General features: G+C 43.7%; 1 protein-coding gene across 29 annotated transcripts in view; it reads right to left on the bottom strand.

The window, feature by feature from the left end:
- The window catches only part of NFIA (nuclear factor I A), a 404,462-nt gene that overhangs the window by 53,387 nt on the left and 331,017 nt on the right, over positions 1 to 20,058 (bottom strand). For 13 of the 29 annotated variants that reach the window (XM_086841711.1, XM_086841698.1, XM_086841703.1 and 10 more), the window contains one exon: positions 19,561 to 19,688. In XM_086841711.1, coding sequence (XP_086697837.1) covers positions 19,561 to 19,688 — 128 coding nt within the window. Of the gene's footprint in view, positions 1 to 2,502; positions 2,542 to 3,627; positions 3,715 to 19,560; positions 19,689 to 20,058 lie in introns of all 29 variants that reach the window. The other 16 variants (XM_086841691.1, XM_086841689.1, XM_086841693.1 and 13 more) reach the window with 2 other exon arrangements.

Here is a 20,058-nt window from a genome sequence, read left to right as displayed (position 1 = left end):
AAACACTCATTTTTTTTTTTTTTTTTTTTTTACAGAAGAAAAATGAAAGCTCCCCCTCTATCCACTTATCAAACTGCTGCATATGCATCACCAACACACACATCCAGTTTCCTCAGAACTCGACATCTGACAGATCATCAGGAAAACAGAGCTAATCTATCCGTACCCATCAACATCGTATCATAGGTGACTGCCAGATACTTAAGGAGCCATCCAAAAGAAATGTCACAACTCTTTTTCAAGACACTACAAAAGAAATGTTCCAAATAAAATAAAGCAAATGCACGTACAAGTAAATGAGCCAAAGAACTTAATAAAAAGAGATTGATTAAAATGAGGACCAGAATGTTCAAAAAGGACTGAGAGAGAGAGAGAGAGGTGCCAAAGGCGCATTAAATGGATTCAATGGCTTTAGGTTTTAAATGCTTTTGGATTCCTCAGCAATTTTTAGCCAAAAATGATAATTCAAGTTAGAATCAAAATTCTGATGTCACTTTGGGAAAAAGAAGGTTGAAATTTCTCCTTTGCAAATGAGCACAGATCCATTTACGAGGGAGAAATATTAGTTTATCGTGATGGACAACCTCTCCTACAGAATTTTAAAGCCGAGCACTACAATATTCACAAATATTTTTAAATCTCACCCCATGAAAGTCTGCCTTAATTGTTTGGTACAACGTTCTCATAGAGTGTATTACTTTGTCTGTTTGTATCTGTGTTTACAGCATCATCTGGATTGTTTTAGGTCACTTAAGTTAGGCTTCATTCCTGCTCTGCCACCCAAGCAGTTCTTTCAGTAACTAATAAACTAGTACTCAACATCTTACCAATTCCTTCAAAACATAATGTCATGAGTTATATATTTAAAAACTTTAATGAGAAGAGCAATAAACAGCAGGATAACAGTTCAATTCTGCCTTTGTGTTAATGTCAGCTTCGGTATAATTTTCCATTGTATAAATATATATTGCAAGAATAAAAAAAAAAAAAAAAAAAGAGTAAATTTCTAATGACGTCTTTAGACATCTCGTCTAAAATTCATGACTACATTTGTTTCATTTCAAATGCTACTTGAGAATTTTTCAGCACACTTGGCAGATTAGATATAGCAGCAGGGACAAACTGCAGCCATCCATAGGAGAATATACCTTTATGTGGGTGCTTTGGGGATGGAACATCTATAGCTGCAAGGCAAAAAAATGCCATCATAAATTTGGATGGCATTTACAAAGCCCTCTAAAAAGTCTTTGCATATGATTATAGCTGAGGTATGATATTTTTGCAAGTAAAAGACCCAGAATAGATTTATGTTTCAACTACATCTTCCTGAGATGCATATGGATCCCAAATTGCGAGTGATACTAAGGGGAATCTTAGCAGCTGAAGAGGATGGAGTAAAATTTTTGGGGTTTTACTTATTTATTTAATTTTCTTAAAAATCATCTGCTCATTATTTGCATGTCATCAAACCATCATTGGCTACCCAGACTATATATAACAATGATGGCTGCTGAAGGCCCCAGGCATGAGATGGAGATGGGTAAATATGCAGATTTTCTCAACTTGTGACCTCAGTTACTGCATGGTAATGTTTTCAGATGACTTTTATGATGACAAGACTACGTTTGGTGCTAATATTGGTTTTGAAGATTTAATCGGTGTACACTGCCATTGAACATGTGTTTTAATTGACAGAAGAGCTGTGGTCAGGGTTGAAAATAGCCCAGGTGATTTACCACGGACTGTAAAGCCACCTGATTCCTGCACCATTTGAGGTGAAGAGTTTATAGGTTATTCCAAAGGAAGAAAGAGTTGCAAACTGAATTTGTGTGCATTGTACCAGGGGATTTATAATCTGGCAGGTCGAGGGTGTACTCATGGAACTGCTGTGTTTTGGTATCCAGTGGTTTTAGTGTTTTTACCCTCTGACTTTGACAGGCACAGGACTGAACACCCAGAAATAATTTGTAGCTGACCTACAGCTGCTGTTCTCCTTCCTGGGAATGTCCAGTTGCACACTGGGATGGCACTGGGGACCTGCCACCAGCAGCTCCCAGGCTGAAACCGCTTGCCCACAGGTGATACCAGACTGGTGAGATCAGCCTCCCTTCTCTGCATTCCCAGTGGCTTCAGGATTCCCTGAGGGAAGGCAGTTTGGCTTTGGCATCACTTCCAGAGGAGCCTGGATGGCCCTGCTGCCTGCAGGTCTGCTCCTGGGAGCTGCCCAAGCCCTCTGTCACCCACTGAGCAGGTGAAAACACACCTGGCAGAGAGGCAGAGGGCTCCCAGGGAAAATCCCCCTGCAAGTTCCGTGCAAACAGGCATGGCAAGGGCAGAGGTGACATGTGAGTGCTCCCTCCAGCGCTGGCACGAGCTCTGTCCTCACTAGACACCGGAGAATCCACACCAGAGGGGGCACCTGGGACATCCCCCCCCGACCAACACAAAAACTCTGTGCACCGAGAACGAGAGCATTGGCATTGTTTGAATAAGCACACCCACCATGAAGTGCTCCGCGGTGTTCGGGGTTTCTTAGATATCCTGATTTTATAAAAGAAAGTAAAAGAAGAAAAAAGAAACAAGGTGAGAGAGAACACTATCATATTTCGTAGCAAGCAGGATACTGTGTGAAATCTTGGCCCAGTGAAGTGATAAAGCTTTCAGTTTGCTTAAGGGGAAACTTAGGAACAAATAGTGAAATTACCAAAATACCACATTGCAGGAAATGGGCGCATTTAGGTTCAATTAAGCTGTAAAAAGGAAAATGGCACTTTAGCTTACAAAAACCAAGGGACACGGGGAGCTATCAGAAGTAACTTTACAAGATTTGTGTGCATGAGGATGCTGCTTCACTGGACCAAGAAAGCTACAGTATGGGACAGGATTTTTCTTTTATCAGACACTTTTGCTAGATAGCTTTGTCCAACCTCAGAAACTGCTGCTCTGGCATTATGAAATAATCCTACATAACTTGATCTCATGAGCTTAGGAACACAGAAAAATAGCCATGCCAAATCAGATTACAGGGATCCACCTAGTCCAGAATCCTCTCCCTGACAGTGGGAACTAATGGATGCCTAGAAAAGAGTAAAAAAACCAGGGAAAGCATACAGTGGTAATTCTCCAAAACACTCTCCCAAATGATTTGTGATTCAAGGACTTCTAGGACAAAGTTGATATCATGGTATTGAAGCTGCTCGAATCCAAATGCACAGATTTACATTCCCCCCTCCTCCCCATTTTTTTATTTTTACTTTTTTTTTTTGGATTTCTACCCCCATGAGATTTCTACCAGTCACACAGAAAAGGTTTCACAGTTTGGTGCTGGCAAGTCCAGCGTTCTTGCCACTAACTCAGAATGAGCTAACAGCTTTCAAAAGCCCAATGATGTTATGTGTATAAGAGCATCCAACACTTTTTCCTACGTAAAAAAAGTGACATGTGTGCTGAGGTGCTCTAAGTGTAAATACTTTGGGAGATTTTTTTTTATCTTTTCTTTTTTTTTTTTAAAAAAAAAGCAAAAAAAAAAAAAAGGCAAGAATCTGGCTGTAAATTGATATTAACATTTTTCAGTATATGTGTAAAACACATGTTTCAGAAGAATAGAAGAGAGAAACTGTCACTCACTGGGAAGCTTTAGAGCTATCTGGCTCCCTGGGAAACTGCATGCAACTATTCTGGTGTCCAAGGGTTTGACCAGTGAGTTTCCTCTTCCTGCAAAGAATGAATGCAGAAGTAATAGAAAGTCTGAGGGGGAAGATTTTAGCAAATGGCTAAAGATAATCCTATTCTGCCCACTCCAGCAGGTAGGAAGCAGGTGGTGGTGGTGGAAGAAAAAGGGTGGGAGAGGAGAAAGGGCTGTGTGTCCCTCCCAGGAGCTGGCACAGGGAAGGGCAGGAGGCTGCACTCGGGGAGACCCAAAGCCCGGCAGCTCAGCCCGGTGAAATCCCTTTGTGTGTGGCCACCCCAGTCCCAGCAGGGACACACAATGTCAGCACGTTCTGCTCTGATTCCCGGGGCCTGCTGTGACTCCCTTCCAGGACAGATCTTGGGGACTGAAACTCAGCAAATCACATATTCCCAGACAGGAGCACTGGCTTCTTCAGCATCCTGCTCAGTTTACTATCCACTGTTCAGGGGAGGGTTTTTAGAAAGTTTTAATTTTCTAATCGAATCGGTGCCTACACATGAATTTTTTACTTCATTTATTAAAAGAATCAGTAAAAGTAGGGGTCTAAAAAAAAAAAAAGCTTATCCTTACATTTTTGATGGCATATTGACTTTGTAAGAGTCTACAGGCAGGAGTGATATATCAGGGAGTCCCTATTACTTTACTTAAAGCAAAAATTAGAAAGTGATCGGAAAGTTTTATAGAGGAGAGCAGAAACATAATTTTAAGCCTCTTAAAATTGCCTGAACTGTGAAATCAAGTAATGAACACTAGAAAAGAATCTGTCAGCTGGAATCAAGGCTTAGACTAAGTCAGCATTTTCTTCCTAAACCTTATTATGGCAAAGATTTTTCATCTCTGCACTCTGTTCAGCCCAACAAATAAACCGTCTTGACCTCCACCTGTTACCCGGTGAAGTTCACTGTCATCTCTGACTAAACCCTTTTCTTTCCCTTCAAAGCCCTCAGCACCACTGAGAAGGTGGGAAGACACAGCTGTGCACTGACTCAAATTGATACCAGTTCATAACCAGACAGCGTTTCACAGTACAAATTACAAGCAACAGAGGAGAAGGGGAGGGGAAGGGGAAAAAAAAAAAAAAAGGAGGAAAAAAGAAAATGTAGTGCCAATGAATTCTGGAAGGGGGCAACATTTTTCATCCATTTAACAATGAGATTTTAATAAAAAGAAGTTCTTTTTCTTTTTGTTTGGTTTTTTTTTTTGTGTGTGTGTGATATTATGGACTAGCATTTATGAGGCAAGAAACATTTTGCTTATGCCATAACAAGGAACCTGTGCTAACACCACAGAGGAAGGACTGAAGAACATAATGGAAGCTATTTGTGTTGCTTTTACATTTCATAACTTGAGTGCATTACACCGGTTCAAAGAGGTTCAGCTTCAAATTGCACGTAGGTTTCTCAACTTAGGAACAAGTCACAGCTATATAATGCAACACTGCTAAACAAAAAGAATTAAATATTATGGAACACAGAACAGCAAGAAATGTGTCATGAGGAAACCCGTGGAGCTGCTGCAGTCGTTTCTTCATGTATATCATCGTGGCAAAAACCGTGTGAGAAGCTTTCTAATACAAAGACATATCAGAAAAAGCCATTTCATATAAAGTTGGACTTCTCTGGGTGATTAATGCTACGTTCAACAAAGGAGACAGTGTCTGTCTAATTACATTAAATACTTATCTTCTAGGGATTGGCAGGGTGTTTCTGCTCAATGTCACTTTTCATGACAATGTAATGATAGATCCGTTTACTTACCAGTGCCATTAGCAAAAATTGTACTGTTTTCTCAACTGCCCTCATATCACAAAAATATTTGATTAACATACTGCAGCTTATCTAATACTCTAAGCAACATATTCTGCATAGTTTTCTCTCTATTAAAAGAACAAGATTACAGCTTGTAAAATTTTTATTGCGCTCACACAGAAATAAATGAATAATGTGTGATAATAGTTCAAGTACCTTACTAGTTCACAGAACAGGTTTATTTGATTTAGAATATTAACTTGTACTTAAAATATTAAGATTCTGGGGGAAACAAGCAAATAAACAAAGTCAGTACTTTGAGGCTCTACTTCCCATCCAGGCTTTAGTTACTATTTCCTTTTCATTTCAGCACATGTTTTGAAACTTTTAATACCTTAGGGGAGGGGGGGGAAAAAAAGAAAAAAGGGAAAAAAGCTTTCATTCCTTTGCTGAAAAATAGATATGGCCATGTCCCAAGTCTTTAAAATTCACCACATCGTGAACTGACTCTTCGGAGTCAGGCTACTGTGCCAACATGCAGCAAACAATAACCCTCTGGAAGAATGTACCCAGCCAAGGCAGTTTATATAGTAACAAGATAATTTCATAAACTTATATTGAAGAGCGAGGCCGTGATGTAACATTCTAGCAGTATATATCAGCTACCTGATATTTACTAACAAGGTTAAACTCCTATCTGTTTGTCTCAGCACTCTTCATAATTCACTTTTTAATGGATGGACAGGAAAAGTCAGCAGCGTATGGCACAGATCATTTTTGAAATAGGACAAGACAGCTTACGGCAGTAGCTGCTCCAAAACACCCTTCCTGTTCCCACACAATCACATCAAGCCTGGACTTTGCAACTACAGCGCTTCAAATCTACTCATAAATCCTCCAGGGGTGTGTCTCCATTTCCAAGTAAACTGGTAAATTTGAAAAACAAAGGATCCCGAGGAGGAGGTGTCACCGCCAAGTGGTGCCACCTACGGAGCATGGGTTCTCAGCCTCTTGGGATGGTATTCCTGGGCAGGAGAAGGCTCGTGGGGAGCTGCCTTCCTCCCGTGGGGAGCCAGGACATCATCCCCATTTTGTTCCAGCTCCTCGCGCTGCCGCGAAATGGACGCACCAAAAACGACTCGTCCGAGGCACAAATCGACACAGCCATGCAGAATCGACCAAAACTGCCTGAAAATCCCTTGCAAGTGACTCTTGCGGCGAGAGTGTGACACCACAGCCAACTGCCACATGCGACTCTCCAAATTAATAATGGATTTAGGATATTCATTCCCTGAGCTGCGAGGGTTCGGGGTGTGTCTGCAATTATCGAGATATAAGTCTGACACACATTATCCTTCTATCAATGTCATTTCCCTTAGTAGCCAACAGATTATCAGCAGCTTTGTGATATTCCAGGTGTCAAAGAAGAATTAAAACCACAACAATTGCACAAACAAAGGGACAAAAGATGGGATACGTGTTTCTGAGCCCTGCATATCAATTTAATATGTGCAGCTGACAATGATGCAAATGTCCTCGGGAGAGAGGCAGCAAGATCCGTGCCCAAACATACACACACCACTGTCAGCAAGATGGCAGGGAACAGAAGCAGTAGGATTCCCAGCCCAGGACACATGCCTCAGCAGGCAGAGCAACCCAACGAAACAATCCTCTGGTTGGGGAGAATTTTGGAAGCACCTGATATGGAAAAGGGCCCTAAACAAGCCAGATGGTACTTTTAGCTGGCAGCAGAAAGTAGGAGACAGCCAAAAACATTACAGCATTTCCCCAAGAGGCCAGCAAATCGATTTTTAACCATTTTTTTTTAAAGTGACGCTATGAATATGAAAAATAATGTTTCGATGCCTTTTTAAATCGCTAATTTTATGGGTAATACACTTACAGAGGACACAACTGGAAGAGAGGAGAAAGCAATGGATTTTGACTTTCCCAGGGTGGTTGTATATTTGACATCAAGTTTCTATTCAGTCACTGCCACTGTTTACTCAGAATTAAGTGTCAGTTTTTGTTCTGGGTTTTTCACATAACATTAAAGAGAAAAATCCAGCAAAAGTAGAGAAATAGCACTGTAAAATCACAATAGCACAACAGTTCACAGGGCATGGGAGAAATGTGGTTTGTAAGCCTGCTTTGTCCTCTTAAAACCTTTCCCCCTGCAAATGAATGGGTTCCTAGATGATCATTTTTTTAACAGAGGACATACAATTTTTTAAATTTTTAAAATTTTTTTAATACTTGCAAGGTACCATTTGGCATGGGATTTTCCTAAGAAATACAGCAGTTTGGGGGAGGGAATCTTTTAATTTTTAAGACCTGCAAAGAGCCAGGATTTGCAATTCTGCCTGGATGACAGGGGTCTTTGCAGGGATCAGTCTGATGTCAGATGTCGAGCGGTCTCTCTCTCAGCCAGGAGCAGCTCCTTGCAGAGCACGTTTAGGCTACATGTGGCCAAGGGGATTTCACTCAAGGATGGAGAACAGAGGTGGGTTGTAGGGACTGAGAGGGCAAAGAGAGGCAGAGGAGTCATGAACTGAGTGGGAATGAGCATCACCCTCTGTCTCAAAGCTGCTCCTCACACGTAGGATTGGCCACGCTCCGAGGAAGAGTCAGGATGATGCTTTACTTCCATTTGCTGTTGTTTTGTTTAAAAGTAAAAGCAAGCCCTAAGACAGGGTTAAACCTGGACTACATCCAAAGTGCTTTCTCCTGTTCAGAGCAAGGTAGTGCATTAGTGTGCTGCATCATGGATAATATTCCTGGAGACAAACGTGGGCTACTGCAATAAAACACTAAATGTGAAGAAAGATAATCCATACATTTATATTTTGGAAATCTTGTTGATTGTAAATCCTTTTTTTAAAAAAAATAAATAAAATTATTTCCCTCCTATAAGTGGAACCCAAGGCTTTGCCACCAGCCCTTGCTGAGTCCCATTTTTCCCACAGTGCTGCTCTTGGGGCTGCAGGTACCACTTCACTTGTCTGGATTTTCGGGGGTTCAAAGATCTGAATTTTGGGCGTTCGCAAATCTATTGAGGCAAATGAAGACTATGCACAAAGCAGTAAAACAGCCTATAATTTTCCAGCTAATTTTAGTAAGAGGATCTCTTATGTTATGCTTTTTGGTGTATATCACACTAAAAATAGCAGCGAGCACTGATGTAAGGGAAGAGCAGAAAGGATGATGTCAAGTAGGGCTGTGCCAGGGTGGAGAGGACAAGCAGAGGTGGAGGATGTTGTGGATCTCCTGCTCTTCCCTGAGCAAGATGGAACCAGAATAGAGCTGTAGCTATGCTAGATGCTGAGGTTTAAGTTTCTCTGGAGCTGGAAATTGAAAGAACTTAAAACATCATCTCTTCTTTAGGCTCTTTGCGGGGGGGGGGGGTCACTGCATTCACACCGTGAGCTCTGGGATGGAAGTCACAGAAAAGCCAGTCTGGGTGAACAGCACAGCTCCTTTCACAGGACACAGACATTTCTGCAGGTGTAAGATGGCTCTACAGACACTCAGTCAAATTGTTACCTGAGCTAAGAGGCTGCTAGATGGATTTCTGTGCTTCCCTGTGCTCGCTGACTGCTGCGGTCAAAGTGTTGGGCAGCACTTAACTTGAGGGAAAGTAAAGAAAGTAACTGGGGAATGATTTATTCACTACTTCAGGCAGTGAAACAGAAAACCACTAAGAAGCATCCAGCAAAATGATCAGGAAACAGACAAAGTAAGTTGTTCTTCCTCATGCAGCACTGAGTAAAACTGGAACTTTCAGCCATGGGATGTTGTAGAGGCCAAAATAAAGAACAGGTTAAAAGCACATCTCTGAAAGGAAAGTTTCACTGGAGGCAGTCAAACACAAAGATGTGGCTCTGACTTGTGAAACCAAGCTGCTGCCAAAATCCATGAGGCTGTACTCTAAAAAGCATCACTGGATGCCTCTCCCATTGTTGTTATCCTTCCTTAAGTGTCCACCACCACCAGCTCTTGTCAGAGACAGTGAACTGCCTGTCTAGGTGAGCCTTTGTTCCCCTCTGTGGGCAGATTTTTGTAGGCTGGAATGTGCAGTTGAGAAGCAGGAAAATTGCAGTAGGCATCCAGCACAATGAAATTAAGGAGAATTGCTCCTCATCTGGTGCAGAAGCAGGAGTGCATCTAAAGTCAGTGTGGCAGAAGGTGTGGGAAAGAGAACGGAATAAAGAGATGAGATTTGGTCTTCTTCCTGTACCTGGTCGTGCACCATCTTCTGGAAGTGTCCAAGACCAGGCTGGACAGGCCTTGGAGCAACCTGGGATAGTGGAAGGTGTTCTTGCCCATGGGATGAGCTTTTAAATGTCCCTTCCAGCCCAAATCATTCCATGATCCTGTAATTCCCTGTCTCCTAACACCTCTCCTTGCACCTTTTATCTTTGGGTAAAAATGTTTCCTTTAAAATAAAGCCTGTCTTCTCCTCTAAAGCCAAGATCAAACATGTGCAGGGAGTACAGTAGCAGCACTGTGTGCTAGGCACTGGAGTGATGGTTGTACTGGGAATGTTAATAAACAGTGCCCAGAGCAGAACTTCTGCATAAAAAAAAGGGTGTATGTTACATCTCTCTCCCTCTCCCCTGTCTCATGCAATATTTACACAGCTGTGCTTTGTAAAAAGTGTAGGGGGGGGGGTTATTATTATTTTTTTGTAATTTATTTACCTAAGATAGCCCAGCATCTGTTTTGTGGTGAGCTTCTTTCGCAAAGTTTCACAGTTGCCTCGACTGATGCAAAAGGAGGTCACGCTCCTTACTCAGTGATCTTAAAACCATTTGTTTCAAACACTTAGCCATTCTATTTGGCTAATTTTGTTCTGTTCTGTGTTTTTGGTTTGTCCTCTGCTTGGAAATGTGCATCCCTGGGGGAACTGATCTGGCTAGGTGAGTATTTTAGTTATCTGTTTTATAAAATGCAGAAGTGCACAGGAATTTGCAATAATATGCATCATTTACTGGCTCTCAATATGTACTGTATATTGGCGCTGAAGATTACTAATATTTTCCAGCTGCTTTCAAAAAAAATAAAAAAAGAAAGAGTTCAATGGAGTCTTTGCAGTGGGTCCTTTCCCATGACTGCCTACACAGGTGATGAAGACTTTCCTGTGTCCTGAAGAATTAATAAGCCTGAACATTTCTATACCAGCAGCATACCACAGGAGATAAAATATTGCTTCTGCTTCCCAAACACATTAGAAAAAGCAGGTCTGCTGATCTCAACTGCTAAGACAGCACATGAAAGGAATGTGGTCCATTTCCCAACCAAGATCTAATCTATAGGAGAGTTTATAGATCCAAGTCAACATCCTGAATTAGTCCCAGAAGCAAACAAGAGCACTAGTTCAATTTTTTGGAAGCCTACTTTTAATTTTTTAATGTCATTTTGCAACTAAACAGCCCCATACTGCACTATCAGATGATCTTCAAGGATCTCTGGGTCAGGGGAGACCTGTCTGGAGCTCACAAAGACAGCCACAGTCAACCAGAGGAGCTTCTGTCTTTAGAGCTCACCTGTGGACAGAAAGTGTCTGCTTCTGTCTCAGAGCCAAGGAAGGTGGTAGTTTTCACTTGGTGTCTAAAGTGGAGCCCAAGACACATCCCTGTCTTTGCTTTAAGTTACATTTTGTGGGCTGCTGTGGACAGAGGTTGAGGACTGCCCACCCCTGGAAGTGTCCAGAGCTAGGTGGGATGGGGCTCTGAGCATCCTGGGATGGTGAAAGGGGTGGGACTGGACGGGCTTTGGGATCCCTTCCGAGCCAAACCATGCTGTGATTCTTTGATTCTCTGATCAACAATGGGTGGCAACAAAATGTTGCTTGGCCATCAGTAATGTCTGAGGAAGGTCAGGCCCATGGATGTCCAACACATCACTGCCATCCCAGGAATCCTGTTCCCATTGGGAAGCATCGTTCCAGCCTTTGTCAGGGAACAGTTTTCTATGCAAGAAATCCTTCCTGTATGTCTGAAAAAGGATGTAGGTGATGTGAATTGTATCTGGTGACAGAAATACCTCAGGTGACCTTACACTGTGCCAGTGCACAAAAGATCTGCTTTTCTCTCTGTCACTGAGGTCAGTGAAAGCAGCACGTAGGGGTGATGTTAGCACCAGGCCAGTCAAAAACAGCTTTAATTTGATAACTACAGTGAAATTCTTTCTGCATTTTCAACTCAGAACTCCTACAGCTCCCTCTCCATTTTTAAATGATGCATTTCCTGACATCTGGAACGAGATGCAAGAAGCAAAGCCACAACACTGACCGACCGCCCGACTTCTCTGGGACCGTGCTGAAGGGATGTTTTCCTCAGGGGATTACAGCAAAGCTGAGGCATGTGCTTCAACACTTGCATGGGATTACTAATTTTATTAAAAATGGAAAGCACAGTTTAGGCTGAATCCCAAGGCCAAGTCTTTTGTGTTGTCCAGTGTCTGGGAAAAAAAAAAAAAGTCAGAGGAGCCTTGGAGGGATGTGAAAACATCTAGAGCTTTTCAATCTGAGCTGACTTTTCGGTGAGCAGTTCTTCCCCCACCTCCAACTTCCTTCCATGGTTTTGAGGCAGCACTGCCAGCAGCATGGCATGTTGTCACAGGTCTCATGCTACTACGTGAATTGCCAAAGACAAGCTGAGCTATTGATCCAGTGGTAATTTGCTGTCAAAATGACTCTGTCTGTGATGGCAAATGAGCAATGTTAATCACTTGACTTGACGAATGCCACTGTGAGAGACTGACAGTGCTCAAAGCACCACCATGGACCTGCTGCATTTTTCCTGGCTCCATTAAGCTCCTGGTCTTCACTGGCCTCAACCAATTAGAGTTTAACTTATCCATTAAGGTGCAGTTCTGGGAAAGTTCTGTTGAAAATAAACAACAACTTATATTGGTGAGTAACTCATCAGCTATGCAGCAGCCTGATCCTGATTGCCTGGCAGGGAAACACACACATTTTGTGCAGTATCTGATAAAAGATCTATAATGTGCTAACACAAACCTATCATGTAGCACCTGTGACTAACAGATTGTGATATCAAAGTCTTGATGCCTAAGTGCTCCTGTAAATGCATTAAACTTTTAGCGGCAGGAACTGTAGACTGCCAGTGACAAGGAGCTGATATGGTATTTCAGTAAAAGTTGATAAGTGTTATTGCTCTTAGAAGAAAAGAAAAATTGTATGTTCTGAAAACCACTGGGCAGCTTGTGTTTTGATGGGATACTGTAATGCAGAGAGCAGGGATATGGCAACACATGGACTCTGTGAAAAAAAAGACATTTAAGGAAAGCTCTGTACCATACAGCTGCTGGAGTTCCTTCAAGTGTCTTCCTATCAAACATTTCACTTCAACATCTACCTGTTCACTTGGAGTCAGCTTTCTAGGTGGCTGCCTGCACGTGCAATTCCATGTTAACAAATAAAGTTTGTCCTGAACATGAGGAACAACTTCTTTCTTGAGCAGGTTGCCCAGAGAGGGTGTGGAGTCTCCCTCACTGGAAATATTCAAGACTGTGCCCTGTGCTCAGGGATGACCCTGCTTGAGGAGGGAGGTGGGACCAAATGACCCCACTGTGGTCCCTTCCAGCCTGAACCATTCTGTGTGAAATGTTCCCCCTGTCTCTAGATATTAAGCTCAATGGAGGAAAAAATGGCACTGGTGCCTGCTGGGAGGTGTGCTGAGGTGTGTAATGAAGCTGCTGCAGCAGGCAGGTACAGGCAGAACAGCTCTGGGACTGCCTGACCTCACACACTGAGAACCGGAGGGCAATTCAAAGTCACATCTGGGAAATACTGAGAAAATGCACTTGGCAGGGATCCTGGATGTAGACCTCCTCTGGTCTAAGGAAAAGTGATGTTACCTGGGCTTTGTCTTCCTTCTGCAGGCCTACGAATACCCAAAAAGTTCAGCTCAAGGAAATTAATAGAGATCATGAAATTCCTGTGTCTAGTTATGATCCAGTGCAAACTGCCCACTGCAGCAAGTCACTTTGAAGCAGCACCAGAGAATTACTCAACACTGAATAGTCCAGGTAGGAAGTTGAATGTTTTCCCAGTGAAAAGGGATTCTTTTGCTATTCCTTATTTTGTATAATACATGGCTCTCATGTTTTTCATCATACTTTCTGCAGTCAGTTCCTTGAATCACTGGCAGTAATGCAGCACAATCATTGAGAACTTCTCTGGGCTCTGAGCTGGTGCACGACATCAAGGCCTTTGATGAGCCCACAGACCTTTTGCCTGAGGACAGATCAGACACTCTGCATTGCTGATGCTGGGACACACCACACATATTTTATCTTCCAGGCTGTGCCAGGCAACAACTGTGCTTAGGGCATAAAGAACATGATCTAGGATCTCCCTTATAGCACTTTCTCTCCAATTTCCAAGATATAATTCCGAACAGACATGGAAAACAAACTCTTGTGGTCATCTGAACTATGCCTGAATGAGCTTTTCTGATGCATATGGCATAAATAAAAGTTTCTCAGTAAATAAGGAGAAGTTTTCTTGCATGCTGAGGAGAAAGCCCATGCCAGATTTAAGAGAAGCATTATTGAAACAAGTTCTGGACTGGTTGCCTGCATGTGGTTGTTCCATAAGCAGCCATGGGGAGAGGCACGGCACCATCAAGTTAGGGGTCACTGACACTGCAAGGGAAATAACTCCAAAATAAGATCTCAGCTCCTCAGTTGCATAGAAATTCCTCAGAAACTGTTTTCAGACAGTCCCATAGATGGTGGCATGAGAACAAGCAGCAGTGGCCTGGGTGGTTTGGCGAGCAATCCTGAGGCTGACTTTAAAAGCATTGCTGCCACCACAGGTGAGTCCAGCAGTCTAACGGGGAGCTCTCGAGCTTTCTGCAGGTTCATGTAAAATTTTCAACCTCATAAGCCCCTGGAAGTGTAGACATGTCCATCAGCCATGCAGTGCAAGAGGTGTTACTAATTCCTTAAGGCCCCTGAACTGAAAGTCTTGTTTGTTTCCTGGGGTTTTCAAGGTGCAGACACACGAAGGCCCAGCACATCATAACGGGAGCAGAACATCCAGGTGGAGCTGGGACAAGGGGATGACCATGACATGAACAGCCACACCAGTCTTTCAGTGGGAAAAGGACCACAGAGCTCCAGAAGTTTTGCAAACCAAGTTGGTCAAGACCACAAGCAAAGCAGAGCTGTCTTCAGTCTCTTCAGACGCCTCAGGAAGTGCACGGAGTGCAAACATGTACCTTTCCTGGGATTACTGTCCTCTAGGGACTAAACTACCGTGTGGAAATACAAGTAGAAGATCTAAGAATGAAGCACAAGATCTAAGTAAAGAAACAAGTAGAAAACCTAAGTAAAGAATCCAGTAGTATACTCTGAATTTGCATCTTAAACATTTCTTTCCATGCCACGCTGTAGAAGCACAATGGGAGCAGACTTGGCAAATACCATCCATATGTTTCACAAAATGACTGAGGGAGAACAATGTGAACATTACTCCTGGACTGGATCAAGAGAACACATTGAAAAAATGCGTAAGTGGAATACAGATACACATTAACTCAATCTTTGCTTATTATGGAATTAAAATACGTATACCTGTAATTATGGCTTACCCCCATTACAAGCTGAGCTGCCACAGAACTGAACACAGGCCAGCTTTGTGCAGGAGTTCAAAGCCAGTGTGATGTTGCCTTATTTTCTTACTAACATCATCTTTATCCTCTCTTGCCCTTCTTCTCAGTTAACAAGAGTTATGTACCGAAAGTGCTGAGATAAAGTAATGGTAAGGAGGATACCGCAAAAGGTATTTGAAAAGCAGAAGTAATTTACTACATGTCTGCTTTGTTTTACTTCCTAAGCCTTCCTGTTGTGAAAGGAAATTCATCTTTTCTGGCAGACTCCAGCCTTTTTAGGTCGGAGAGCTCCCCAGGAGCTTTCGAGTGCAGGTAAATGGATGTGAGACTCAAGGAGTACAGCACAAGGAACACGGGATTAATGCTGGGGTTTGCTTTGGCTGTCACCTCTGACGTACAAGGAGAGTGCTGCACCCTTGGTCGCAGGAAATATCTGTAAAAAAACCCACAAAGCTGAGTCCTTTGCTCATCACTGCGAGCCCCCCGTGCCACGAACAGAAAGGTGGGTGAAGCATGAAGGATCCGCACCCAGGTGGGTGAAGCAGGGAGGATCTACACCCAGCAAAGTCTCCACATGAGACAGACATCAGGGTGCCTCAGCAGAGCAAGAAAAAGCTCAGAGGAAGGGCTGTGGATGGACAATAGGTGCAGCCTGCATCCTGCACACAGCAGGGACCCCAGGAGAAGGCACGGGGGAAGCATCCACTGCCTAATCTAAATAGCACACAGAGTGGTTTTGTCCTCTTCTGTTCTCCAGCCAGTTTGCACATATGTTCTGAGCATACAGCCTGCCCTCCAAAGACCACTTACAGGGGCAATCACAGGGAAGCAAAGCAGGAAGAAAAGTATCCAAAAAGGGAATTTGTTCAAGAGAAAAAAAATGGAGACAGATGTAGAGCGACTAGTCACGGCTGGCGGTAAATAACCCTCTGCCTGGAGTGCTCTCTTTCTCTAAGAGGAGTTCACGTATTCCATTTCATATTTCCTTTCTAGGAAGTCAAATCTTTGTTTTCCTGGCATTTGTTCTTTTTCCCTTCTGTATGGTCTTAAGCTGTCTTCTCATTTTCCCTCCCTCCTCTACGTTTTGCTCTCTTTGAAGTGCATTTCTTCCATCTCCCCCTCACACAAACCTTGATTTCCCTGCACTGTCCCAGGCCACAGCTTTCCCTACCACCCTCTCCCAGTGCCTGTGCCATGAGCATGGCTGTGCCTCACACCTGCTCTCGTGTTTGAGTCCCCCCTCTTCCCCATGTGCACACCTCAAAATTAAGCAGATGCAACACACAGAGATGGAATATTCATCCTCTCACTCCCATAAACCTGTCAAGGCATATAGGCCAAGAAGCTATCTCTGCATAAATCTAAATCTCCTGTGAGGAAGCAATCTACTCAAAGGCAATAAAGGCAAAGGATGTATTATTATCTTTGGTGTGGATCCTACTGGGCTGGGAGGTTGGCTGCTGGCTCCTCTCTGAACTTTCCTTCCCAGCCAGAGCAGCCATCCCACAGACAAGTCTAAGCTTCCTTTCCTTGGTCTGATTTCCTCCTCCTGTTGTTTGGCCAGTAACCCAAAGGACAGGGTTTAATTATGGAGTTTGGAAACCTGGCTTGCACTACTCTGCCAGCACGGGATAAAACTTCAGCCTGTCTCCTGAAACAGCACCATTCTGCACTGCTGATACCTGTGTTATCCCACACTGGACAAAATGAGCTGCAGGGAAGAGATGCCAAGTTAAACAAAAAGATGGGTTTAGACTTTAAACTTCTACTGCAAATTTCACCAAGAAGAAAACAAAACACCGAAGTTTGGAGATTACTGTATGCTAAAAACTGTGCCACCATTTTGATTGTAGATTAAACAAATGGCAAGGCCTTTCTCTGGAGATAAAGACATCGAAAAGGATGGATCTGAAACTGGTCCAGGCTCCAAAGCTCCCTCTCAGAGAAGAATGCTGTGGAAAGCTCCCAGCTAAAATGGGATGTTAACATCGTTTGTACAGCTTTCAGGTGACCAAACTGTTTTCTAGGCAGATTCCCCACTAAAGATTCCTGAAGCATTTTACACTTCTGGGGGTGAAACCCCCACATTAAATGCAAAAGGCCACTCGTTAGTGTCAGCCCCAGGTGTGATATCTGTGCACAGAGGGAGCACCTTGGGCCAGTGACACACCACTGCTGCCCTGGCTGGGAAGGATGCTCAGCACTGTTTTGTCCTTCACCACTGATGAGCTGTGGCTCTTCAGGTAATCCCTCTGTCAGCCGTGCTCTTGCAGTGACCCTGTTTTACAGAGAAGCTGAGGCAATGAATTCAGAGGACAGGCTGCTGGAAAGCCACGGCAGAAGCACTGGGGTGGGGCTGCGTGGATATAGCACAAGGATGGCTTGGAAGTGCATCCCACGTGGGCAGGACAAAGCTCTTTTTCTTCACAGCTGTGACAGTGATAGATGGCTTGGTGAATCTGAGCTATATCTAGTTGGTACCTGGCTACAGTCCCTGATGCTGCAAGGTGATTTTCTGCCATTTTACAGGCAAGACTAAGCAGAATCTGGGATTTTTCTACAGTAAGTGAGGAAGGTCATGAGGAAGGAAGAACCTTCTCTTGTTTGACTTGTTCTTGCCTTTCTGAGCACCTCAGGAAGTTTGACATTCATGTTGGGCGCCCAGTGGTGCCAAGAGCAGAGGTGCTTTGGAGATGTAAGACTTTGGGTACTTCCCTTGCCCAGCTCAGCAGCTCAGTGCCACCACCAAGGCAGGACTTGGATGAGCCAGAGGTAATGACCACATGTGGGCAAAACCGCCAGAAGTGACAGCAGAATTAATAGCCAACCTCTGGCTGCTGCACAAATGGAGAACATTTGTCATTAACAACGAGTACCCCAAACTTTGGGGGGAGCTGTGCCCCAGCCTGACAGTGATGCAGAAGCAGTGACCCCATCAGCTTGCAGCCATCTGTGTCTGCAGAGCAGGCTGTGATCTCTCCCTTTGGGCGGGCGCCGAGCTTTTGTCCGCGCTTCTGCCGCCTCGTGAGCAGAGGTTTAGCACAAGGTGAAGCTCTGCCTTACATCATCTGGAGCCTGGAGCTGATGGAGGGGACAGCCCCTGGTGCCCAGGACACCTCAGAGCGAGCACCAGAGCCCTGGGGACGGCGGTGGCAAGGCAGTCACGGGGAGCCTGGCACTTGTCTGCCCGCAGGTCCACCCTCTCCTCCTGCCAAAGTGCCACATCTGCAGTCAATAAGGGCCCACAAGCTGGCTCCTCCTCATTAGAGGAGAGAGGGCAGCTGGCAGGGGATCCTCCAAGGGCTCCCAGGCACAGGAATCAGTCTCCTCCCAGTCTGGAATAGCCCAAATTTGGTGACTTTCTGGGCATGCTGTAAAGGACAGCTGTTTGACAGGGTCTCCAGAGAAAGCTGTGGGTATGTTTCCTACATGATGAAGGATATAGGTGGCTGGCCAAGTGCCCACAGAACTGATTTTAATGCTGCGCAGGTCGAATTTACTTTTCTGTGCTGTATAGTTCATTATACAGAGTGCCCTGGACAAGCATGTGTTTTTTTCCAAACAAACCAAATCCATACTATTTTAAATCCAGACAAACAAGAAAGACAAAAAAAAAATACGCATTGCAAAAGATCCTTTGTACTTCTGGAGGACCTTCTCAAACCCTGGGAGGCACTGCTTGCCTTCCTCTAACAAATAAGATTTCTGTTATTTTTATTGGCAATAAATACTTGATTATTTAGCTGTAAGCAACGCTGAGGCATTAACTTCACCTATGCACATAGCTCTGAGCCAGAAAAATATTTCCAATAGTATTAAGCACCCAGATGATCTCAGGATAAGTGATCAATGGACAGTTAAGTATGTAACATAACAGAACCCAAAAAAAATGATCAACAGGAAAGATCACACACAAAAATTAACTGAGAAGAGGCCAAAGACCTTCCTCAACATTCTGAAGTTGGTAACACCCAGTGATACCTATTTTGATATGAAGCCTCCAATCACACTTCACAGCATTACAGATTAATAAAACAACTCCTTCTGTAAGTCTCTTAAAAGTCATTACTAAAGTGATCTCAAGTGTTGTATAATGCTTGAAAAGTCCTTCTACCTTATATAAGTTTAGGGATATTTATTTAAGCAGCATAACCGATGGAGCACAGCCCAGACAGGTACTGCTTTCTGCTAGAAAAAGCTATCCCAGAACTGAATCTGGACAATTTGACAGAAAAAGACCGCCTGTCTTCTGCTGCATTATTTAAATACTTCAGATATTTGGCCAAAACACAGAAGTGACACACTACAGAAACATTCACAGCTGCAGGAGCAATAAAACCAGTGCCATATTTTCATTAGGCCGTTTCTCCGAAGTGACGAGATGTCTAGAACTGGTCACCTCTCTAACACAGCAATTCTGATAACGAACCAGAAGGAGTGGAGATGATGTTCTGGGGCTCTGGGAGCCGGGGCTTACCTGGCTCCACTTCATGCCATCCGCTGGACTGGCTGCCACTGCCCGGAGAGCGCCCTTGGCTTGTGTAGAACGGCTCCTCACCAGGGCTGTCCATCTCATCCTCCACAGACTTGAGACGCTTTGTGGAGCTGAGAATGCAAAAAAAAACCCACATAATGAAGGCATGGAAGAGGAACCAAGGCACTGCTGTTGGGATGTGCTTGAGAATAACTCGAAGTAGAGCAGATTTAGGGTGCTTTGCTGAGATACAGAACAGCACTTCACAGGCCAAACCCCTAAACACGCACCAGTTCGACCAGAAGTTAGCCTGACATTTAGGCGTTCACAGATTCAGAAGTAGGACATTTTTCAAAGCACGCAGAGGTCAATAAAAAGGCAAGAATTTCATTTGCATTGCGTGGTTCTTGCAAGTTTGAATGAATACGGTGATGACACACGAGACTTATTTTCACCGCCAGATTTTTTCACGGCTATTTCTGAAAGCAAACTGTTTACCAG

The sequence above is a fragment of the Cyanistes caeruleus genome, chromosome 9 (assembly GCF_971803275.1).
Source record: "Cyanistes caeruleus chromosome 9, bCyaCae1.hap1.1, whole genome shotgun sequence".
Taxonomy (NCBI): Eukaryota; Metazoa; Chordata; class Aves; order Passeriformes; family Paridae; genus Cyanistes; species Cyanistes caeruleus.
This window is presented reverse-complemented; position numbering and strand designations above follow the sequence as displayed.